Source organism: Serinus canaria, chromosome 12, assembly GCF_022539315.1.
Source record: "Serinus canaria isolate serCan28SL12 chromosome 12, serCan2020, whole genome shotgun sequence".
Lineage (NCBI taxonomy): Eukaryota > Metazoa > Chordata > Aves > Passeriformes > Fringillidae > Serinus > Serinus canaria.
In genome coordinates, this window is record NC_066326.1 from 16853481 (window position 1) to 16878691 (window position 25211).

The window sequence follows — 25211 nt, forward strand, 5'->3', positions numbered from 1 at the left end:
AAGATGCCTGCCCACACACTGGAGTGTGTGCCCTGTGAAACACTCTCCACAGCTCCTTACCCAGAAATATCACACCTTCTCTCCACATTTCATGGCACTGCTTGTCACAGGAGAATTCAGCATTTACTGGCCCCTCATAAGGAACATTTAAGCAGCTGTCACCCTCACCCTCCCTCCCAGCAGAGCTAGAAATCAGCTGTGACCAGAGGAGTTGCAAAGGAGGGGAGCAGTTGATATGCAGAGATTTTAGGGAGCACCACCTGTTCTGCAGCACCTCTAAGTACTACAGCACTTGCAACAGGAGCCCCTGGTTCACCACACATCCACAGAGAGGGCAGAGGGGCCCCCATGCCCCTCCAGATGCTGCTTCTTCTCACATGAGGGTACCTGGGCGAGCCTCCGGAGCAGCAGCTCCGAGGAGGGGCGGTTCCAGTCGAGGAAGATCTCAGGTGCCAGCGTGACGGTCATTTCCAGCACCCTGAGCAGGCTCACTGACAGGTCAAAGCAGGTGGCACACACCTTCAGCTGCCGGCTGTCCACAAAGTTCCTCTCCAGGCGCTCTGCTGCCTGCTGGATCTGCCAAGCAATGGCAACAGCTTAAAAAGGAGCCCCTTCCCAAAGGAGGGCTGTGACCCCCAGCCCAGCGAGTTGTGCCTTGAGGCCCTGTGTGTGCAGGACACAGCACCCATGGAGTGCTGCACCCCGCAGCCCTGGTGCACACCCACCTCCTGAATCATGCCAATGAACTCGGAGAAGGCCCAGTTCAGCTGGTTCAGGACGCTGTTGAGGAAGCTGGGGGCCAGGTCGCGGTCGCTGCGCAACAGCTCTGCCATGTGCCGCTGCAGCAAGGTGGAGGGACATGGCTCTGAAACCAGACAGTGACAGCTTCAGTGGCCTGGTCCCAGGGCAGCCACAAGTGAGGGGCAAGGGCAGGCTGAGAGACCAGTCCTGGGCTTGGGAAATGTTGGCTTGTGCCTTACAGTAAGCAGAGATGGCAGGGCACTGGGAGCTGGCACGAGGACTATTCTGAGCGGCGATCGCGCCTGTTGGGCCTCCCAGCACTTCTTTCCAATGCCAGCCTGAATTAGCCAGGGAAGAGCCCTCTGTGCTTGCTGCTGCCCACATGCACAGGAGCACTGCCCTGCAGCTCAGCATCCCTCTGGCTCAGCTCTGCAGAGGCCCATGGTCAGCTCAGCATTAATTGCTCCTGATACCAGTGTGGCAGCAGCTGCCCAGAGCCAGCACAGCCACCCTGGCCTCACATGGCCGTGCCTGTCTGTCTGTGTGTAGGGAGCAAGGTATCCAGTAAATCCTACTCCTGAGAGGCTTCTGTATGGAGCTGAGGCTGGTTCTGCCCTAAGTAGGCTCAAGCAGAGCTGCCCACACTCCCCAGACAGGGTCAGCCCAAGCACAGACACATCCCCTTGGTTTTGTGGCATCTCATTTCTGGACTTCCTCACTATCAAGACCACAGAGGAGGTGAGGCCCAGCATCTGGGAAGCACAGTCAGGGCTGTGTGGGACCCATGGATGGGCAGGGAAAAGAAGGGGGCACAAATGGGACAGGTGCTGCTCACCAGCAGAAGGACCCACTGTCAGCAAGGGGCTCACAGAACATTCAATACTACAAGGGAAGGGTAGCGGAGAGTTCAGCCCAAAACTCAGGACTTGGAAAGAGAAACAAGCAGATTTACTATAAGGAAAAACCCCGATCTAACAATATTTTCCTCTACTAGAAGCTATTAGAAACAGCAGGTGGAAACCCTGGCAGCACCAGGACTGCCATGCCCAGAGGAACAAGCTGTGCTGTGACTGCAGAAGCTCTCTGGGGTTGTAGCCTTCTTGAAGGGCCAGCGTGGCAAAGCAAACACAGGACAACTCCCATCACATCCATAGAGATCAAGAAGCAAGGCATAACTACAGGCAGATTGCTAGCTGGGATTAGCAAAGCCAGGGAGGGATGACAGGAGACTGTCATCTGAAATGGAAACAGGACAAATTATTCTGTGAATACCCACTAGCAAGCGCAATGAACTTCTGTTATTTTGGAGGACACTCACTGAATCTCACAGTGCATAATAACCCCAAGCAGGCCAGTGGCCCAGCTTTGATCCTGCCTAAAAGCTCATTTTTGGGAGGGATTTCATCACAACAAATGTCTTTGATGTCCTGCTCCCACTCACATGTACTTTCCCAGCCTTTGGCTACACTTGGCTCAGGGACTGGCCAAGGCAGACATCCTTTTTACATATTTATTGGTCCTCTGGGGATTTCTTGCCTAGAGTCCTCTGAAACTGTGTAAGCCTTTAGCATTAAACATGTCCCAGAGCAACATTCCACAGTTCAGCTGTGTGTAGCAGGAGGAATTCAGACTGGAGCTTGGCTCCTACTCGCTTTATTTGTTAATATTTATTCTCTGTAACCCCTTCCTTCTGGTGGTAGAGACAGCAAGATGCTCCTCTCCAGTCACTTCCTCCAGCTAGATGTGATTCCACACCTTCAAGACAGTCCTTTAAACAGGATCAGCCCCAGCCAGTGCAGTTTCTCCCACTGAAACTGTCCCATCTTTGTCCCTTTTGCCACACCTCCCTGAAGCCCAACACCTCTCCCAGGTTTTCTTTGGAGAGGTGCAATCAGAAGCACACACAGCATCCAAACCACAAGCGCGTGGCAGATTTGCACAAAGGCATAATGTGGTTTTGGTTTTGTTCTGCTTTGCTTTCCTCATAATTCCTGTTGTGTAATTTGTCCTTTGACTGAACATCAAGCTGCTCTTCTCTCAAGGATTACAATGGGTTGTCAGTTCAAGGATAACCCTCAGGAACTGGTCCTGAGGCACAAGAGGAGAAGCCCAGGAGTCAATACTGGGGCGTACCTTGACTCCCCTGTCAGTGATGGGTGAAGGGGCACAGCACACTCTTACTCCACCACTCTACACTTGGTGATGCTGAATTCTATCCATGTTTTCTCTCCCAGTCATTCAGAAGTGAAAGGTCTTCTTGCAGGGTTAAGTTTTTACTGCCTTCTTTTCCCCAGCCTCCCTTCAGCATGTAAACACTGCTTTTTGTTAAAATTGCTGACGTGTACCAAAGCAGCTCTAGGCAGAGATCACCACTCCTCATGGAAGAACTCTGCATGTTGTCCTGCTGGCCTGCTGCCAAAGTCTCTTTTACTAACACTGCATGTCAGGACAGATCCCAGGATGAGCTGCCCAGTCAAAGTCTACCTCATTTGAAGGCAGCTTTGGTTTTCTGAAGGATGGTCCCACACTTGTAATAACTTGCTTTATCCTGATTTTTAGTCAATGACTATTTCCTTACAGATTTTTTTAAATTAGTGGTGTGATTCTGCAATTCTGGGTTCTTAAATACTTTTCCTGGTGCTGGCAGACTGTGCCAGACATAAGAGTATTGAAAACTGGTGCCTTTTGTCAAACCTCTCAACAGGTAATAGGTTTATTGAAGGTTTTAAGCCTAACACCAGGAAACAATTATTTCCTTGGCTTTTGTTGATCCCAAGAGGATTCTGAATCTAAAGATGCTAAGATCACTGCTACTCTTTGAAAGCAACACAAAGATCAAGCCCTGGAATACAGCACAAACAGCTTCATTTCTTGCCCAAGTTCCCAGGAGAGGTAATTATTACTGGTATGCAAAACCCAGTCCTGGTGCTGTGTCCATCTTTATTTGCAATATGTTCATCTTTGCTGGGACATTCCCACCCACCTGAGTTACCACTGCCCTCCTGGGCAATGCCACATCCCTCATATGCCACTGCAGGCAGGGATGTCATTTCACAGGGAGCCTGTGAGTGCTCAGTGATGGGGAAACTATCTTGATCCTGGCACTAGAAAGTCATCAATGCTTCAAAATTTGTACCTCCCTAATACAAAAGCCACTCAATCATGGCTTAGCCTTCATTATGGCAGATAAACATCAGTCATTGGAACAGAAATTGGCAGTTTTTCAAGGCCAGAAATTTTGACCTCAATACATTTAATGTGGGCAATAGAGCGTGGAACTAAGGGGTTGTAGATATATTTGATGTTTCCACAGCAGAAACTTCCCTGCAAAAATATAAACAGAATAGAGGAAAAGAAAATCTAGGTAGGGGAAACAGTGAAATAAAACACAGAGTTCTTTAAGAAGATTATGAGGGAGCCAGAAACCCCAGTGCTCCAGCAAGCACCTGGGTTAAAAGGTCACTGAGAGCATGATGAAGCAAAGACATAAGTTAAAACATAGGAGGTAAAGTGAACATAACCAAACATAGGAAATGGTAGGCAAAAGCAAGGGGAAAAGGGGTAATAGATGGAGAAGACATAAAAAACATCCTTGACTGACCATGGTAATGTAAAGCTTTTTCAACTATAGGAAAAAAATAGAGCAGAATTATTTAATAGAAGTAGTAATGGCAGAAAGTGTAACAGTAGCAGAAACCCATTATTAGAGAGAGTTAAAAATTAATAAAGCAGGCAAAGTGGAAGCCTTCAATAAGTGCTCCTACTAGATAATGGTAAAGAAGCAGCCACGTACTTCCATCACAGGAAGGTAATTATGTACTTTTATAGTTTGCTAATGACCCAGCAAGATTTCTAACAGGGCTAATTGTGAAACCTCTCGGTCAGCAGCCCAAGGGGGTCTCTGGACACAGCAGCATTTACAGTAGAGCTTGAGCACAGAAGAGGAAATCCCCAAATGGACCAGGTTCAGAAGCAAAGCAGCTCCACCCAACAGCAATGTGAGATTTTGAAAGGTTCCAGATGTATCTGTGAGCCCACGTCAGTGCCTGTTCAGAGGAGCACTGAGAGAGGGGCAAAGGGGAGGCTGCAGGGCGAGGCAAAGCAAAGCAGGCAGCGCCTGGGGGATGAGACATCCATGAGGTTGGGTGTGAGGCATCAGGATGGCCCAGGACTCCTGGGATCCTGTGTGCCTCCAAAGCAAAGCCCTGGCAAACCAGCTAATGTGAGTTTTGGCTCCATGACCAGCACATCAGGGAAAGGTTCCCACCTGCATGGCACCAAAACCTCTGGGGCTGCTAAAAACATGGCAAGGGTGAACACTCCACAGGGCTCACAGAAAAGCAAAACCCCTTCCTGAGTAAGAAAGAGAGGCCATGCATTTTTCACCACTGAAAAGGACCAAGAAATGAGTTTACCCTGGTACACAAGTGCTTCTGAAGAATAAAATGCTGTAAAGCAGAGAAAGGCAGGGCAGCAGCAGTGGAAGGCAGAAGGTGAGGTTAGGTAGGGGAAATGGCTTAAAACTGAGAGAGAGAAGGTTTAGATTAGATATCAGGAAAAAATTCTTTACTGTGAGGGTGGGGAGGGTCTGACACAGACTGCTCCAAGAAGTTATGGATGCCCCATCCCTGGAAGTGTTTACACCCAGGTTGGACAGGGCTTGGAGCAGCCTGGTCAAGTAGAAAGTGTCCCTGCTCATGGCAGGGGGTTGGAACAAGAATGAGCTTTAAGGTTCCTTCCAATCCAAACCATTCTATGACTCCCATCAGGAATCATAAGCTATGGGTTTATTTCTGAGGATGAACAATCACCATCAGTAGGGCTTGGACAGTTCACCCATACCAGCTGATGCTTTTGGTGTTGTCAGATCAAGGTGGGATCTCCTCCTGAAAGTCCTCTTCAGCTTAGGAAATTTGCTGGACTTGGGAAGGGGACATGAGTGAACTCAATATCTCAGCTGCACAATATCTCAGCTCAATGATCTCATGGTCTCACCTACCCTCCCTCCACCTGAGGGCTTCATGGGCAGAAGGCCTGGGGCAGAGCAGCTCAGTGATACAATCTGAAGCCACCCTGCAGCTCTTGCTTTTCCAAGCCAGGCTGGGCCCAGCATGGAGCTCCCACTGTGTGTGCCAGGACAGCACCTGGCCCTGCCAACACATCATGGTGAAAGCAAAACAAGTCCCTGCAGCACCTGTGCGTGCCAGGACACCACCTGGCCCTGCCAACACATCATGGTGAAAGCAAAACAAGTCCCTGCAGCACCAGAGAGCACAACCACCCCTGCGTGCTCTCAGGAGCCAAACAGGCAGAGCTGCATGAGAGCTGATCAGTGCCAATGGAGCTGAGGAATAACTCTAGGAACAAGCAGGGACACAGATGGCCTTTCTAAGCCTCTGCCCCCTTGGGCTAAGCCAGAACAGCACCCACTGCTGGCCCTCAGTGAGCACGGGCAAGAGGCAGCAGAGCAGATCAGACAGTCTGTGCTCTGGGTGTTTCATGGGTGTTGTGAGACAGCCTGGCAAACCTCCCCCACCTGTGCAGTCTTCCAAGGAAGCATCCCAAAAGCAGGACAAGGCTGGAGCACCAGAGAAGAGGCATTTGCCCACACTCCCTTCAGACTGGCCTGCAGCAGCAGACCCAGACAAACAGGGATTTCCTCAGCTCAGCAGTTTGTCCCATTGACTTGCCAGTGCTCAAATTGCAATAAGGTGAAGACTGATGGGTGTGAAGGGGAAGGGGGGGGGTGTCATCTACTACTCCTTCCCTGGGCAGCATCTCAAGGACACCTCTGAGTCCCCTGTCCCTCTTCAATTAAATCAGCATTCATTATTGATTTGGCTGAGCCTTAAAATAGCTCTCCCAAGAGTAGGTCCCCAGTAGGCAGCAGGGCCACTCTGGGCTCAGGCTCAGACTGTGTGGAGCCACACGAAGTGTGGAGCAAGGCCTGGAGAGCTGAGCAGCTCTGCTGCTGCCCCAGAGCTCCCCAGGATAGGCTGAGCTCGGTTACCATCCCACAGGACAGGTGACAGCCACTCAGTGCCTGGGTTGTGCAGTAGGAGAGTGAGGAACAGCCATGAGATCCCTCCTCCATGTGTGCTAGGGCTTCTCTATCTCATCTAAGGATGAGAGGAGCCCCTCTAGCAGGGCTCTGACCCCAGAGGTAACCCTGGTAAAAGAGCTGCAAGAGCAGGTCCATGATGCAGCCTCAGAGGCTGACACAAGGGCACAGCCCCTCTGGCTTCTCCCAGGGATGGAACTGAGGAAAACAATCACTTGTGAAGCTCTCTGCCTACAAAGAAGGGTCTCTCTAGGCAGAAGAGGGGAAGCAGGGAGCTCTCTAAAGCTACTCCACCAGACAAGAGAAGGTCACACAACAAACTTACTCTGGAAACTAGCAACAGAGAGATCCCCTGGGCACCATGGGCAGGAGAGAGAAAAGAGAACAAGAGTTCTGTTAGAACAGACAGGCAGCTCCCTGGACAGGGCTCAGCATACACCTCCATGTGCCACCTGTCCTCTGTCCCTCATTCCTGAGCAGCTCCCCAGGAACAAAGTCTGGCACAAAGCCTTTTCCACAGCAGAGGGGCATCAGGAATGTATCCACACAAGCCCAGAACCTGTGAGGGTAAAGCTGGGGACATGTTCTTCAGCTCAAGAAAGGCAACTTCTCCCCATACATTTCTCACCCATGACAGAGTTGAGAAACTCCTCAGCTCAGTGACAGTGCTGAGAAGCAAACTGCAGTGCCCAAGGCAGGACAGGCCCTGAGAAATGCCAGAGATGCCCTGACTGCAAACTCACATAGTGCCCTGTCTCCTAGGGCACCCACTCCCTCTCACAGGGCACCTGTTGCTTGGCAAACATGACAGCTCTTCCCCACAGCAGCTGTTCACTGTGCACATGGCAGAGCTTTCTCTCAGGCTAAAACTCTGGTAAGGATGCAGTCCTGGGCCTCTCTCCTCTCCTTTGGAGGGCAGAACCCCTACTTATCATGGATCTAACTCATCATTTGGCAGGTCCAAATCACCAGTAGAGAGGCTGGGGATGGCCAGGCTGTAAAAACCAGGCCTGGATATTTGACCAGGGACACCCTACTTGGGCAACTATCCCAACAGCTGGCCTGGCCCACAGGGAAAGCTGCTAAGGAAGAGGCTGGAACTCCCTTAGCACCCAACACAGCCCAGAGTGCCAATCCCTGTCCCACTCACTCTGCAGGCTGGGGAGGCTGGCATCCTCAGGCTTGGTTTTCAGCAGGTGTGGGAGCCGTGTGTATCTGTACCCAAAGCCACAGCCCTGCCAAAAGAGGTAAGGAAAGATCTTAGAGGCTGAAAAACAGTTTTGCTGCTACTGGAAAGTGAAATGTTCAGTATCCCAGCAGCCCCAGGTGCTGAGAGGGGCAGGGATGCAGGATGCTCACCCGCCACAGCCTGACAAGGATCCAGTTGGTCTGTGCCCAGGGTCGCTGCTCATAGGGAGCCAGGAGGTTCTTCATCATGGAGATCCTCCTGCCAGACAGGGACACAGGTCAGCCCACAGGGTTTGGGAACAGGAGATTGAACAGCACACACAGTAGGACCCGTGAAGCTGGGGCACAGCAAAGCCACTGGTAAAAGTGTGACAGAAGGCTCCCAAATCAATTCCACCACCCTGCTGGCAATCCATGGACCCTCAGTGGTGTTTGGCAGCCCTCCTGCTCGCTCACCCAGCCCTGCCACCACCCCAGCCCTGCCCCAGCTCCCCAGGAACAGGCAGGGCAGCACTTACTGCTCTTCTGGGATCCTCTCTACAGCACGCAGCGAGTGGGGGTAGCAGACGTAGCTGGCCAACGCCTGCATCAGGGAGTCCCGGATGTCTGGGGAGGAATGACAAGGGACTAGGCCAGGTACCCAGGGACACACAGCACACCAGGGAGCACCTGAATGCCACTGGCTGGGAGGCACTGGCCCTCATGTAGAGGCACATTGTCGCTGATGACATGAAGAGCATGCTTAGGCTCAAGCAGATAAGAAGTAAGCCCAGACTGGATATGCAGACAGCTGGGACATGAGTCCTGCTCTCAAAAGGGTGTCCTAAGTCATGTATCTACCCTGCCATGAGCAGGGTAAGGACAGCACCCAGTCTCATTTTGAATGTGGAGGCATAGGCACCAAACAGATTCAGCAGAGAGATCCCAGCAGAATGCTGGTGAGCCACTGGCAGTGGCACTGGCCAGCCCCATGACATTATCACCCCAAAAGCACAGGAATGTACAGGAATGCAGCCTCACCTGTGCCCACAATCCTTGAGTCAGCAAAATGCTTGGCCAGGATGGCAGCGAGGCGCATAAGGGTCTCTTCATAGCCTGCAAGAGAAGGAGGGAGCAGGGTCATGGCAACAGCCTGAGGGGCAGCCCTGTGGTCCCAGTGCTCCCGTGGACATGGCACAGGCCATGGGATGAATTTCTGCTACAGCTACCTGCAGCTTAGTTGTGTGTCCAGTTGTCAAAAGAGAGAGCTGGGAAGACACATTCACTTCCAGAAGAGCAGAGACTGAAACAGTTATTCAGGGAAAGATAAAACCATGCAATAGAGTTGGATGGCAAGGGAGAAGTGTCTGGGGCAGAAGAGGCTGAGCAACACAAAGAAGCACCCTAGATCTATGCACAAAAGCCATGTCCAGCCTACATGCACTGTAGAAATTGCTACAGCTCAAGTCTGCTCTTGCCCAAACAAGAGCACTTCAGCTATGTCCTGTTGGTGGGAAGAGAAGCTTTTCTTACCTTCACAGGCTCTGGAAAGCACAGAACTATTTGCTAAGAGTTCTGAGAGGTCATTTAGACAAGAAAGCACAGAATGTGCACAGACAGAATCCACCTAGACACAGACTCTTGGCATCAAGTGGGTGGTCATCTCCATAGGGATATCTTCAAATCCCAGGGGGATTTGAAAGCAGTCCCAATTTCTGCACTCATGGAACATCCTCTCCCACCCAGAAACCAGAAGGCTGTGGTAGAAATTACTGAGGCAATCACATCTTACAGCATCCCAGCACATTCCTGATACCTCCTCAGAAATACAATCCATAGCTGCCAGTGATTTTCACCACAACCAGCCCTGTGACAGCTTCAGACAAGGCATGTGCTCCCTACCCGAGCACACTGACCACAGCTCACTACCTGCCCCACAACTCAGACAATGCACTGGTGCAGCACATCACAACCAGGAACAGACACAGAAAGAAACATGCCCAACTACCACTTCACCATAAGGACATAGCTTAGTTTAGATTTTATCAGGCCAGAATCAGGAAGCTGTCCCCACCCCCTCACCTGGAAGTTCCTCCATGCTGTTGACAGGGCTGAAGTAGTTCTTGAGTGCACTGTAGCTGTTCATAGCCACACTGAGGTAGAATTCTGGCATGAAAGCGAAAAGCGAGCCCGTCCTGTCGCCGTGCTCGATGGTGCGGATGCACACGCGCAGCAGCCAGTAGATATCCTGCATCTTCTCCTGCCCAGAAAAAACACAACTCCCAGTCAGCTGACAGCTTCTCTTGGGAGAAACAACCACCAGCATCACACTCAGAAACACCCCCATACTGGAGATCTTGCTCAGATCTTGTTCAGTAACCAGAACTGTGCTGTTTGGTCTTTCCATAAAGCCACAGAAGTGGCAGCTGGAAGAGACAACCAGAGATCTCTACACTGACCTCCAGCAGAGAGCATGACTCTCACCAGTGTGATGGCTTTGTCTCACCAAGCCTTGAGACCCTCCAAGCACTACTCCTTACCAGGGCATGTGCAACCACACAGGCCTGGCAAACAAGCATGTGACTTTTGATTCCAAGGACACTGCTGAAGGAAAGCAGGCACGAGCACTTTCCAGAAATCTGCTGGAAATAAAGCTGGTCCATTGTGGGGATTAAATGGGAACAGGCTGAAAAGCTCACACCAACTCAGATCTTTGCAATAGGCAGCCACAGCCCTTCAGGTTCTGCGCCAGCCATTCAACCAGATTTACTGTCCCGAGGGACATCAGCCTCTTGTCTCTCTAAACAAAAATCAGAGGGTCCTAAATTAAAACCAGGAAATTTAAGGGCATCTACATAACTGTAAGCTATAAAAATGGGCGCCACCAAAGCCATAAAAAGAGGAAATATTATTTCACATCCTGCAATGCCAAGAAATAGCATAAGCAATAGCTACTTGCATAAAAATAGATGTAAAAGGGTTACACTTCTAATTTAAGATAAAATTAAAATCAGAGGTGCAGATAAGGCATTTCATTTGCTTCATGTCTTTTCTAAAGTATGTTGTTACCATCTTTGGGAGATTTTCATGGGTTTATTCTGTAAATTAGGCTGAACTAGTACAACTCAACTAAACCGACTAACACTCATCTTTTTCTCAACACTGACCCACATCTCAGCCAAAGTGTTACTTTCAAGATAAAAAGCAACTGCACAGAACAACACTAAAGTTGAAAAAGCTGCATTTGGCTTTAAGACTTGACAACCTCAAATTTCAGGTTACCAAGCCAGAAAAAAGCCTACACCAAGAGGATACAAAAATGTGATTAGCCAGTAAGATAGATAAATACAGTGTTGTAATAAAATAAGCTGTAATAAAATAAACTGTAATTCCTACTGGGACGTTTTGAAGGCTGAATTATGTGCTTTAAAACTACGAGTGTTTTTAAGCAGCAGCACTCCCTTTGTCTAGCTTTGAATATCCCAGAATAAACCAGGGGCTAATTCCCTCGAGGAAGGAGCAGCCTCTGCCATGCTCTGACACCTCAGCACAAAGCAGGACTGCACCTCTAGACAGAACCAGGCTCCTTCTCTCCAACAGCAGCAGCTGTGATCATACAGATGAGATCCTCCAGTGCACACACAATTCCCAGAGAAGCAGGAGCTGCTGGATGGCTGCCTCCACTGGGAAAGAGCAGGGACTTGAGCTGACTCTGAGATGAAGCCCTGAAGGCACAGGTTCCTCAGTGCAGCCACATTCCCCAAGCTCACTGGGCCCCTAGGGCACCTTTCTGCTCTCCCTGTGGGCCATGCAGGCCAGGACAGCAGCACAAACCACAGACAGGGAAGGCTGTAACCTTCAGTCCCAGATGCTGCTGATTCATCAGGAAAGGTGACACTGCAGTCCTGGCTTAGTATGACAAAGGATCATCTAGAGACATGAATACTGTTTCTGCCTGGGCCAGCACAGTGATACCTGTAGTGCACCCTGGTGATGCCCCTCAGCCTTTCCAGAGCAGTCTGGGAAGAAAGGATTATTTTCTGGCAGCCATAGGCTATGCTAATGCAGCTGGAGAGCTTTCACCTTGCAATCCTGCTTGGGAGGGAAGGAGGGGATGAGCAAAGAGCTCATGAGTCAGGATCAGCCACTGCACTTCTGCCAGATGTGTTCATAAGAACTCTTCTTCCCCTCCCTGTTTACATCCTGGGATACACAAAAGCCACAAAGAGAGACAGGGCAAGGCAATGGAAGTCAGGAAAAAGTCAGCAGAACTGCTTGTAAGAAAACAGACCAGAGCTCTTATGCAAAATGGTGAACTTGGAGGAAAAGGGATAACCTCTGCAAATAGCCACTGCATTAGTAAATGTAGAATACACACTCTGCATGGGAACCAAGTGAGGAAGGGGAGAACACCTGAACAAGAACCCCCTTGACTTGGATCCCAGATTCCAGGAGCAGTTGCAGTAGTGAGATCCCCTGTGACACAGCACAGCTCAGGAAATGATTCACAGTAGCCTCTATCCTCTGACATGTCTTGAGGGCTGAATGTCCCTTTAATCTGCACCCTTTTGTCTGCAGTGCCCTAAGGGAAAGCCCACAGCACCATGAACAGCTCAGATCAGACTGGGCTGATCACTATGGGACACTGGGGGACAGGAGAGGGGCTAAGCCTAGACAGGAGTCTCAGATACACAACAAGGGAAAAAAGCAGCCCCAGAGATCATTGACATTGCTTCAACACCAGGAAAATGACACCTGTGACATGTGAGCCAAGCAGCAGAGATGCAGAGGCTCACTGCTCTCCTTTCAGCTGCTCATGTTATGCTCCTGCCCACCTTTGAATAAATGGTGACATTTATCCAAGCAAGGCGCCGGCTCAGGTGGTTGAGCTTCTCAGAGAAGACCTTTTGGCTCTTCAGCAATTCCTCATGGATGTCTCTCCTCTGAAAAGAGTGCAGAGATGTGAGGGCAGATGTCACTGCCATTTACAGCATTCTTTTTCTGAACAAACAATGCAAAAGCATATACCACCTTGGGGCTAGCTGGGGAGTACTGGCAGGGGGGAAAGGGGTCAGCAGCCTTTCTGTGGAGGGAGTGGGAATCAGTGCTATAAAAAGCACTTATCAGTCTCAACTGAAACTCACAAGGCCTGATGCAGATGCTGGTACAGTTGGGTAGCAGGACTTCATCCTGCCAGACACTGAGGCTCTGCCAGAGAAGGAAGCTGGGAATCTGGTAAGAGCTGGGAATCCAGAGACACTTACCCTCTTTGGGCAGCGGCTGATTTTTTCCTCTGTGTCTTTCAGTGCCATGGCATATTCATTCACATCATCTGACACACCAACCATCTGAAAAGCAGCAGATTTCAGCAGTAAATAAGGGTTTTTTTCCCCGAAACATATAAGCATGCAACCAGAATCCCAATGGAGGTTGGCAGAAGGACAGGGCACACACAGTCACTGAATAAGCAGAAAACAGAGTTGGTGTAGAAACACAGACATTGGGGAAATGGATTCCTGCACAGCATGTACTACTTACCTTCCCAAGCTGCTGGTGGACACTGAGGTTGTACATCATCACTATCCCATCCAGGACTTCCAGGAGGGAGTTCTCAGTGATAGGCTGGTCTGGCTCTTCCGGGGGTTTGCCCAGTAACAGACCATCGTTTCCATGGGTGCCTTCAACTGCAATGCATTCCCAAGACAGGAAAGGAGTTCTTAGCAAGGCATTTTGGCACCTCAGCTTCTGCCAGCTCCTCTCTGAAGCCAAAGCCCTGCTGTGCCTCTGAAACATGGAGCTTCTTCCCAGCCCATGGGATTCCCTAGATACCACACTACCACAGCATTCTCATCTTGCTGCCTCAATCAGGCTGACCTGTCAGATCTGTTCAGACTGACCCAAGTCATGCAAATTCCACTTCCTCAAGCACTGTACATGCTTCAGAGGCCTGCCTGGTCCACCCAAACAGCAACAGTGCTGCTGCTGCACACATCATCCTCTGGCTGGCCTGTCTTCAGAACAAGTGTAGCTACAGCTGCCTCTGAACTGCCTTCCTGCATGGTCTCACTGCATTTGGAGGAAGGAAGGCAGCATCTCCTTACACACAGAGGGTGAAAACATCACCAGTGTCATGTTCAGGATGGCACAGGGGTCTTTTGGGTGTCAGCACGCCCTGGGAACGGGCAGGAGCAATGCTGGCAGTAAGGAGATTGCATTCCTCTGGGGAGCTGGAAGATGCCATTCTGGCAGGGCAGGGCCCAGCTGTGCCACGGCAGAAGGCAGCAGTACTCACTGTCCTCCCGCGTGCGCTGCTCCGCGCGCAGCGTTAGCACTTTGATCTTCTCCAGGGCTCCCAGGGGCCGCCGTGGGTTCATCAGGCTGACTGCTGCCGTGCTCAGGAACCGGTTGGCCCGGCCCAGGGTGGGGGAGCTGAGCCAGGCAGGCCTGGCAAGAGCTCCACCGATGGCCAGGGCGGCAGAGGGGCGCTGGGACTAGAAGGAAATGAAGGGAGAAACAGTTCCAGCTGTGTTTGGCTGCCTGCTGTTCCTGCCTTGACCCTGCAAGAATGTTGGTATAGATGCACAGCGGCCACTGGAAGATGAGTAGGCAAGGTAGCAAATGGGTAAGTCCTTCCTCCAAGGGCACATGCCAGGCACAAACAGCAGACCTGCACAGCAAGAAGCTGCTCTGTCCACAGTTGTCTTGCAGCTTTCCAAATGCAAGCACCAAGAGCTGCCATGGAGAGGAGGCAGCACATTCAGATCAGTGGGTAGTGAGAGAGCAGGGCATAGAAAATTTTGCTGCTCAAACTTGGTGCAGCCGGGACCTCATTGATCTCCAGTGACTCTCATCCAAGTGCAGCTGTTTATCTGGTTGCCCATGGACTGCTAACAGTCCTGGCCCAACCCTGCCTTGCTGTAAAGCAAAGCCTTTCTAGCCAGAGGCCCAACTGGCTGCCCCAGCACCAGGGCCCCCGCAGGTGAATAACCCAACTCACCTGTGCTGCTGATGTTGCTGATTCCTCATCTTCATCAAGATCATCCATAGTCACTGCCTGCAGCTCCGCAGGGTCGATCAGGATGTTGGCTTTTGCAGCCAGGTCATCTGCACAGAGCACACCAAAGCAGCGATGAATGCAGGAGTCACTCTTCGCTTACCATGAGGAAGACTCATCCTCTTTCTGGCTTCTCAGCAGTAGAGAAGCAGCCAGAAAAGTTGGATCCTCTATCAGAACAAGCTTGCCTGTCCCAAGCTTCCTTACAAGGAACAGATCTGCCCTTTCAAAAAAAAGAGACCAAGCAGCAGCAGGTGCTGTCCTCCCAGGACCCATTTCTGCTCCTGGTCCTACCAGCTACAAATAGGATAACTGAGGAACCAGGAGACAATCACCAGGGCAAAACTCGACTAATGCAGGAATGGCAACTCTCTGCCTGAGACCATATTTTAAGCCTCCAGCTCTTCAATGCTGTCCCATGATGCATCCCTACGTCATGAGGACTGAGACACACACCCAGAGGAAGCCTATGATGATGGCTACACTGTACAAAGCCCGAAGAATGTATTCTTTAGTCCACAGCTCTGTCTTTACAGCTGGCCAGGATACCTTGGTAAGAAACCAGAGGAGATAACGTGGTTCTCAAACTAAGTAATCTAATCTTGAACAGCCAGGGATCAACATGAGACAGACAAAATGGTCCTCATCTTGCAAACACACTGGGGAAGAAGAAGAGACATCTGAGCCAACGGCAAGCACCTTTGACTCAAAGGTGAGACAAACCAAGTCCAAGGGAATGCCAAAGGGTTTCTAACCCTTGCACAAGGCAGGCTGTGGAAGCTTAGTGCCAGAGGAGTGTTCTGCACACAAACACACAGCTGCAGTACATATACATGCTCCAAGTAAATCCTGGGCATCCTTCACACCCAGCAGAGCCCAGCTGATGGTCAGTGCTTTGACAGATCCCAGCCCCTGGCTGTGCTCAGCAAGAGGACCATACCAGAAGATATTCCCAGACTATTTCTTCCTCCAACTGCCACATGCCCAATTTAGGGATACAAGCAGTAAACTGTTAACTTAAAGAACACTCCACCTAAGAGGTGTGGTGTCTTCTTCAAAGTAATTTGAATCTCATTAAAATTCAAGTTTCCTCTCCCTGAATTTAATCAAAATTCATTACCCACAGCTCCCTCCCTGGAATGTCTTGCATGAATTCCATCCAAGACCAGGATTCAGGTATTGGCAATGAGAGCACTTACCTTTCAGAGTCTTCTTAAGGTGAGACAAAAGACCTCCAAGTCGCTGAAGGTCAAAATAATCCACCTTCCCATTATAGAAGAGTTGAGGAGGGACATAGGCCTCTAAAACAGAGGAGGAGATTTGTTTTTTTCCACAAGTCCCATGCACAGAAGATGCACAAAGTCATGTAAGGGCTCCTAAAGCAGACCCCAGGACCCACAGTTAGAATTAACATTTAGGGACAACTTGTTGTAATAAAAGCACAGGCCATTAAGGCAGAGGTGATTTCCACAATGGAGCAAGCATTAGATCCATGCAGAAAGAGGAGCAACCAATGGCTATCAACAAGACTGCCAGCACTTCCTCCCTGCAGCCACAGTCACAGGGTAAACTGGATCATCAGATACCTTGGCAGCTCTCCACCTGGCTACTCCAGCTCTGCCACTTAGTCCCACAGGGATAGTAAGGCACTTACTGAGTCTAGAGAAAAGGTCAGCTGAAAGTAAGGAAAGGGAATACCAGTGGGGTCTAACGGTAGGAAAGCAAATGGCACTAATTTAGTTTCCCCTAAATCAGAAAAATATCTTCCCTGAAACTCTGACTAATGGACCACTGAGCTGCCCTTCCACAGCTCCACAGCCAATAGTGGACTCTGCTCCAGAGCAGACAGGGGAAGAGCAAACAGTACAGGAGTCCTTTTCCAAATCTCAGATCTGGATGTTAACTGCAACAGATCTGCACACAGGAACTTCCCAACGTGACAGAAGGCTCAGGCACTCATTAGAGATATAACATTTCCAACATCCTGGAAAGCACTGCCAAGAGGCAAACCTTATCCTAACCACAGAAAAGCCTGCAAAGCCTCTTCCCCAGGCCTCACCTTCACTGCTCAGGGAAGCTGGGGTCTTTACTTTGTGGCCATCCCAGAAGTAGCGCAGGGCAGCGATGAGCCGGTGCAGGAAGCACACCATGTACTCTGGTGGGCACAGCACAGCCAAGTTCTAGGGCAAGAATGAGAGTTCAGCATCAGGGCAGGACTGAAAGTGCATTTCAGGCCAAAGGGCTACATGGAGCAGGCAGAAACTTTTGTGTTCTCAGCCTTGCTAGAATCTCTAGCTTACAGCTCTGGCAGAGAGCCCAGACCTGATGGTGGGCAGCAGTTTCCACCTCCAGGAAGTCCTGGGACACCTCTGTCACTGGTCTGACAGAGGATGAGGGATAACACACATTCCATCATGAAAGATGGGGATGAACACAGGGATGCAGGTGAAGAAAGGGTTTCCTACACAGTGGATGCCTGCCTCCCAAAGCCTCAGGCCAACAGCCTAACCAGGGCCAGAGGAACAATCCTCACCCAGGCAGTGAGGAGGATGCCAAAGCCAGCAGCCCCATTGTGGCAGAGCACTCCACAGCCACACTCCCTGAGGGGCTATAGGAGGATATTCAGCTCTCACTTAAGACTTTCCAAGGACCACTTTCCTATAAATCATTGCACAGGACTTATCTAACTTGCCTGGTTTCTAGCCTCAGATCTCCCCCTCCTCATTCCCTGTCATGTCTAGACCTCAGTGGATTAACTACTGGAAGCAGCCTGGTCAGAAGGGCAGAGCTCCCAGCCTGAAGGTGCAGAAAGCCCCCAAGGTCAGACTTTCAGGAAGGCTGGTCCTCTGACTTACCCCTCTGTTGCTGGCGTTTTCCTGAAGAAACTTGCGGAATTTGTTTAGGAAGATGTATCTGGAGGCTTCCCCCTGGCAAAAGAAAAACCAGGTGGTAAATCTAGGATTTACAAAGTACATCACCTGAAGTTATTGTCACAAAAGACCTATAGAGTGCTTACCCCTCCTCTGTCCTTGTTGTTCAGCAGCAACTTCAGAATCTGAACCTGAAGACCTTCCACCACTAAAAAGGGGACACACATCTGTCATCAGAAAACCAGCACTGGAGAGCAACTACCCCAACTGCAGTACCCTGTCCCCAGGAGAAAGGCTCCCTCCTCAGCACAGGGGCCCAGGAAGAACCAATGACAGCAGAAAGCTAATCCCACCACTGAGAATTTTCTCCTCCACTAGCTAGCAAGAAATTCATCCATAGCTAAAAACCAGTGAAGAGGTTTGCTCCTGCCCCATCATGGGGGGCTGCAGGTCTGTACAGTGGGGTCCCAGCACTCCTAATATCCCATCAGAACAGAGCACGGCTGGCCCCCACCTCTGCACCACAGCCTGTCCTGGCAGGAACACAGCTGTAGGTCACATAGTGAATAGGATTTAGAAACAGCTGCTGGCTGCACAAAAGGTGTGGAATCTTGGCAATTTCCCTCCTTCCCCACAAACCTTCAATGCGCTTCTTGAGCCGCTGGCAGCCTCTTTCATACGCCCGACGCCTCAATCTCTCCTCAGCACTCTCCTCCTTCACCTCCTTACTCTCCTTGCCCTGGTTGGGGGACAGACACTGATTAGTAGGAGAGCACTGTACAGGGAAAATGTCTTGCCAGAAATTCCCTTAAACAATGCAAAACGGAGAGCAGAAACTCCCTGAAACAATGTGCCAGTGTGTGACTGCAGCTGGCAGGACACCTAAACAGGTCTCCTCCAGCCTTGCAATGAGTAATGCCAGGAGATCTTTTGAGGACACCCCAGTCAATTCCTTCAATACTGTGAGGTTCCCTTCCAAATCTGTTGCCACAGAAAATTGTCCCCCCTCCCCTGTCTCAGCATCACACATCAAACATACTCTCTAAGGGGACAAAAAAGATGACAGGGGAATGGAAAAGCTCCAGCTCTCAAACAGTAGGACCACCAGTGCTAACACAGCTGGAAATAGGGGCCATCCAACTTCCTCAGCCAGAAAAAGATGTGCCTGTACTCACCTCCTTGGTGAAGCGGTTTGGCCACCACGTGGTGGGAATGAGCTCCTGCAAACCTGCCTCCTCCACACGCAGAGGGCTCTTGATGTAGAAGAACACAACGGAACGGAGCACGTCAAAGCTGTGCTGGAGTTAAAGCAAGCACAGAAGCTACACTGGGAGAAGGGACAGGGCATGTCTCCAGAGCTGTAGTAAAAGATTCCTTCCCAAACTACCACTGCAAGATCCAGAGGCCTCTGGAGAAGCCCCACACAACTGTCACAGCTGCTGCACAAATGCTGCCACAGAGCTGGACTGCTCTGAAAGTGGTTTTGCTCTAGAGATATTAGAGGTCAGTCAGGTAGGAATGAGCTCCTGCGTATTACTAGGATGTGAACTATACAACACTGCTGCCTCCCCTCAAAGCATTTGTAGGAAATGGTGTCAGGCAGAGGAGACCTGAGAAATGAGCTCTCAAGACAAGGTGGCTTCTGCCTCCCTGGACCTACAGGTCCTTGAAGTGTCCTCGGCTGCATTATTGAGGGAAGGGAAAACTGAGACGGGAAGAGACACAAAGGATACAGAACATTGCTGAGTAGGTATTTCCTAGATTTCTCATGCTTCAAGACTGCAATGGTGAGCCGGAGGTAGTGGATCTAGGAACACAAGAGAAGCAAAAGTGACTCCATCTGCAGAACACACAACTCTCCAGTGGCTACAGTGTGACAAAACTGCCATCTTTGGATCAAACAACTACAGGATCCAACACATCATGTACCTTTGGACATGGGGACATAACAGAAGCTGGGTAGTCACAGATTCCTGGGGATTCAGAAGTGCAAACTCACTTGTAATCCCAGGTCTGGGATGATGGGAGAGAACCTGTAAGCCCGCAGCAGGGACATCAGTAGCTGCTTGAGGCACTCATGCACTTCATACTCCTGAGAAAATAAGAAACACATTTAAGAACAACAGCAAGGAGTCAGGAACAGCTATAGCTCCCAGATTGAGATCTTGGAAGGAAGAACTCATTTATGAACTGAAAAAGCAGGTGCTCTGAACCCACAGTGTCTCTCTGACTCCACAGGAGACAATCCAAGCAGAAGTTGGTGCCAGTGCTATGCTAGAGGGAAACAAGTTTTTGCAGGAAGTCCAACCCAAAAGTCACCTACAAAAAGCCAAAGTCCCAGGCCCTATTTGTTGGGTAGTCACCAGTCCTCTTATTCCCTGACTCTACCCAAGACACAGTGTTGGCATAACTAACCAGAAGAGAAAGAAGTAAGTCTTGGGTACATGTGATGAGAGAAGAGTTGTCTGTTTGAATTCAACTCATAGCCAACCAGCAGGATGAGAGCCAACTCTCCCACAAACACAGCAGTCCTACCAGAGGGTCCAGTTTCACTGCTAAGATGGTGGGCTTGAAGGAGTCATGAAATTTTTCTGTTAAACTTCTCATGGCAGCTGGCTGGGCCAGTGCCCACATCTGTAAACTGTTACCCCAAAGGGCAGACGTGCTGTCTCCAAGCAGATCCCTGGCAGCGACTGGCTCTGTGTAACCACCCAAGCACTCCAGCAGCAGCTTCCCAGCTGCCTCAAACACGAGTCCCAGGAAGGAGTAAGCTCATCCAGCATGGACAAGAAGGGAAGTTGGAGGAGACTTTTCCCCAGCAGTACTGGAGAGGGTGAGAGTGCACTGCACACTTCTACCCTTGTCCCACATACTCTGAACAATCCCTTCAGCACATGGCAGCACTTAGGACCTCCACAGTCAAATACACATTAATAACAATCAGAACACTATTCTTATTGATAAAAGTGATGTTTCCAGAAACAGGAAGTTATTCACCATCATCAGTTCCTTTAGCAGTAGGAGAAGCTTAGAAATGCCTGGTTAACTCATTGCCAGTGTCTGCATTCAACCCTCAGTGCCTGGGTGTGCAGCAGCAGCCAGAAGAGCTAATTGAGAGGGTGGTCTACCACAAAGAAAAAAGAAGAGAAAGACACTGAACACTACCAGCATTTTGTAGGGAAGGCTCCTGTCCTCAGCACCTCCCAGGGTCTCCCTAGGTAGGAACCAGCACCCTAGCAACTCACCTCCATAAGAAGCCACATGAGATCCAGCAGCTGCTGAATAAGGGGGTGGGCCTCCACTGCCCCTCCTCGCTCCAGGATGCTCAACAGGAAGGTCATGAGCACATCTTCCACCAGGTACACTTTGCACTGCCGACAGAGAGGCAGGTCAGCGTTCCTCCTGGCACAGTCACTATCCAGCAAAAGCTGGGGATTACTTTGCCTTGCAAGAGCAGTAAGAAGCACTACAAAACCTGGCAATGGGCAGGCAAAACTCACCATTAGAGGGGAGAAATAATTGAAGATGTGAGCTAATGTAATCAATACTGTGGGTTCTCCCTGCAGCTGCCACATGGATGTGTCTTTCTCCACCAGCTTCCCCTCCTGCAATGACAAACCCAGAAAGACACATAGCTTGGATCCAGCCCAATCCACCTGTACACCAACCACTGAATGAACCACACGCCTGGAGCAGCCACTGCTGCTGTCCCATGCCTGACTGCACCAAAAACCTGAAACGTGGGAATTCAGAATGTCAAAGAAGCCAGGCTATTCCTTTGGAAAGCTGTAGTGCAGTCAAGATGTCACTATCAACCACAGGCAGGCACTTTGACAATGTTCTTCTAAAAAAAGGCTCAAGTTTACACGATAATTTGTAAATGGGAACACCTACAGAGGAGGAGAACTAGCAAAGCAGGCCTTCATTTGAGCCAAGACCATAACATATGGCATTCCCTATGCTTTGGGCATAAACAGATCATTCCTCATCCTAGTGGAAAACAGTGTTTCCAGCAAGCAGTACCACAGCCAAAACAATCCTCAAGGCAGGCCTGCCAGAATTTCATCACATTACTGAACAGGACATCAGTAAAAAGCTTAGGATATGAACAAACTGATTTCAAGGGTGCAAAATCAAATGCGGCAGTTGTGACCCTGACAAATATCACTTCTTGAATATTGGCAATGAAACTTCACAGGACTGAGAACAACAAAGCCCAGTATGACTTAAATGAAGTCCTGGAACTACCAGGAAAGTTTTTTTGCAAGCCAGAGAGCTCTAGGGACACACATGCCCCATGCAAGCATTTAGACTCTCAGGTGTATGGAAACATCTGAGCTGGCAGCAGAGAGCAGAAACCCACTGCCCAGCATGGTGCCCCTCAGATCCACCCCGTGACACCAGCCTACCGTCACATCTATTCCAATATGGATCACATTCTTCAGGTAGCCCAACAGCTTCCGAGCCTTCACCAGGTCTGCCACAGGAGGATCCTGCAAGGGCCGGTAACCTTCCACTGGATAAGTAGGGAAGCATTAAGGGAAAATGCAATCTGATCCTTTTGGGACTTCTTTTGGCTGTGCAAGGAAAAGACTCTGTCTGCTTTATTTTGTACCCAAACACAGTTCAAACCATAGTGCCTTCTACATGGATGATAAGCCACAAGCTCTTATCTCCACTTCCTCCATACTGCAAGCAGAAAGTCTTTCATTTCTGCTTGGTGTGAAATACTTTTTTTATCAGAAAGACCAGCTGGAGCTCCCACTACAGCCATCAACAGGCACAGCCAGGACTGCTCTGACAGGAGCTCCAGGCTTCAGCATTCACACAGCAACAGGCAACACTAATACCACGTCAGAAGTCCCATATGACTGGGAGGTAAAAGAGATGAGTGACCAAAAGGCTCAGCAGCACATCAGCATTAGGGTTTCCAAAACTGCTGAGCGAGAATTTTGCAGGAACTGAGTGTCTGGGAGCAGACACTCCCAGTTGTAGAGGACCTGCTGTCTCAGAGCTGAAAGCAACTCTTATTTCAGAAACCTGTGTTCATGTCCTGTAGTTCTGCTTCAGCTAAGGAGGTATTTGGCTCTTCTCTCCCTGACTCAGCTCTGCACACAAATGCTGACAGCAGAAAGTGAACTGCAGTCAGGTGTGTAAATTCTACAGCCTCCAAAGATGGTCTCAGGACAGGCTCTTCCCCCTTCAGTCCTCCTCTCCCCACACCTAAAGGATATCGGAGTGGACGGCTTCCGAAGTTAAAAGCAACAGACTCTTTGAAGGAGAGGCTGATGGCAGGGAAATAAGCCATGCCAGCACCCCTTGTGATGTTATCAAAGGCAGTTCCCAGAGATATGCCATTCCTGAAAGAAGGAAAACACACAAGGTTTTAGTAACAGAAGGAGGGGTCTGAGGTCAGCAGGGCAATACAGATATCAACATGCCAACACGGACACGCCAGTCAGTCATGCCTCCTGTCATTCTCAACCTGGCACACATGCAAATGTCACAGCTCTGCTGAGTGACAGTCACAGGAAGCACAGGATCACTCTCATTTTCATATGAGCACGGGAAGGCACTGGGGTCTACACAACATGCAGAACCCACCCAGCTTCAAGGGCAACCCAAATCTGTGAGATAACTAAAGCAGCAGGACATTTTAAAGCATATGATTTTTTAGCCTCATCTATTTGATGTTGGTGGCAATCAAGGATAATGCTTTCAATCTACTCCTCCATAAAAGATGACACAGACCATCTAACAGTTTTTAATTGCAACTGACTTGTTGCAGGCCAGGGCCAGAGAACAATTCTCATTGTACATGGGAGCTGGAAAATGGAGATTTATCAATCTTTTCACAGCTCCTTGTGAATTTAGGACAGGCAAGGTCTACACTGACTACAAAAGCAATCAATTAAAGCCAAGTGTGGCATTAAACATCACAAGAGATGCCCTTCCCTCTAAAACCCTGGCAAACTTTACAAAGATTTTGTAGCTTGAACATCTTCCTGCCAAATGTTTTCAACTGAACTGAACTGGGACCCAACACCCTATTCAGATGGTTTCTGAACAAAAGACAGAAAAACAAAGGCCAGAACTACCAAGGAACATAAAGGGGAGAGAGCAGAAATAGGGCTCAGCAACCTGCTGAGCAGTGAGGTAACCTTTCTGTTGCACACAGACATACAGACATAAACAAAGCAAGGAATGGGGCAAAGATGCTTACAAGCAGAAAGCAATGGTGCCCTCATCAAGGTCTATCAGACAGCTGACGATGTCTCCTGCTGCCCAGGACTGCAGGAAAGGGAGAGAAGAGGTTAAACATGTATTTCCAGGGTTTTCCCACAAGAAAGACTGCAACCCAACCAATCCCTTGTGATTCAGGGTTAAAGAAGAGAGAGCTCACATCATTTTCAGGCACTTCTAAAGCCCAACTGGGATGTTTTTCCCCTCTGGCACTAGGAATGTACATTTATCCCAACAATGCACCATGCTCTGATGTGCTACAGAGAACCACAGCCTTCCAGGGACCAACAGCAGCACTATGCTGGGAATCAGTCTGCTGGGGCTGCTAAACAAAGCACATCCAGCACCTCTAAAGTACAGACAAGTGCTGGTACACAGACTGAAGCAGGTAGAAAGGCTTGAGGGCACTTCACAAGGCCCAGCAGCATCCAGTGAGCAGGAGTCACCTGCTTTCTGCTCCTTCCTCTCCATCCCAATTCCTGGGGGACAGCTACTCACTTTGCCATAGTTTGTAGTAGTCACGTTCCACTTGCGCACCCTGTTCCCATCATAGGCATACGAATCTGGCGTGTCCCCAACGCCTTCCTGCAACAAAACATGAAAGAGGAGACTCAGACCAGACCTGGCACAGAGGATTCCTCTCATTGCAAGAGACCAGAAGACAGGGAGAGCAGCTGACAGCATACATGCTCTGCCTGGGAAAAATCCTCACTCTAGGAATGAATCCAGTGGCCTGTGATCTTTGGTTCAGAGAAATGCACCACTCCCTGCTTATTTTTGGGTCAGAAGAAGAGTACTGGCATCTGACACTTCTCATTTCTATCAAAACAGCCCCCTGGGATGCCCATCACTTCCCCTCTCACATACTGGAGAGTGACAAGTTAGTGAAATTCTGCAGCTGACATCCCTTTCCAGCACCAAACATCCCACCCAGATGAAACAACATCTCACCGTCCCCTGGGCAAAAAAAGCCCTGTAGCACCAGCTGCTGAGGCCAATCCCAAGGGACAGGCAGCCAGCACTGCAGACACACACACTTTCTGGGGAAGATATCAGCTGAAAGTCAATATCTAGC

General features: G+C 49.8%; 1 protein-coding gene across 4 annotated transcripts in view; it reads right to left on the reverse strand.

The window, feature by feature from the left end:
* The window catches only part of RNF123 (ring finger protein 123), a 47863-nt gene that overhangs the window by 14287 nt on the left and 8365 nt on the right, over positions 1-25211 (reverse strand). For all 4 annotated transcript variants that reach the window (XM_050979252.1, XM_050979249.1, XM_050979251.1 and 1 more), the window contains exons 8-33: positions 24635-24721; positions 24117-24184; positions 23128-23253; positions 22303-22417; positions 21394-21498; positions 21139-21264; positions 19893-19985; positions 19627-19700; positions 19069-19186; positions 18533-18632; positions 18040-18101; positions 17879-17950; positions 17083-17203; positions 16223-16324; positions 14967-15073; positions 14262-14460; positions 13508-13653; positions 13234-13317; positions 12805-12912; positions 10052-10229; positions 9011-9085; positions 8509-8596; positions 8162-8249; positions 7953-8037; positions 726-865; positions 388-576 (exon numbers count right to left, since the gene is read on the reverse strand). In XM_050979252.1, coding sequence (XP_050835209.1) covers positions 388-576; positions 726-865; positions 7953-8037; positions 8162-8249; positions 8509-8596; positions 9011-9085; positions 10052-10229; positions 12805-12912; positions 13234-13317; positions 13508-13653; positions 14262-14460; positions 14967-15073; positions 16223-16324; positions 17083-17203; positions 17879-17950; positions 18040-18101; positions 18533-18632; positions 19069-19186; positions 19627-19700; positions 19893-19985; positions 21139-21264; positions 21394-21498; positions 22303-22417; positions 23128-23253; positions 24117-24184; positions 24635-24721 — 2856 coding nt within the window. The remainder of the gene's footprint in view (positions 1-387; positions 577-725; positions 866-7952; positions 8038-8161; positions 8250-8508; positions 8597-9010; positions 9086-10051; positions 10230-12804; positions 12913-13233; positions 13318-13507; positions 13654-14261; positions 14461-14966; positions 15074-16222; positions 16325-17082; positions 17204-17878; positions 17951-18039; positions 18102-18532; positions 18633-19068; positions 19187-19626; positions 19701-19892; positions 19986-21138; positions 21265-21393; positions 21499-22302; positions 22418-23127; positions 23254-24116; positions 24185-24634; positions 24722-25211) is intronic.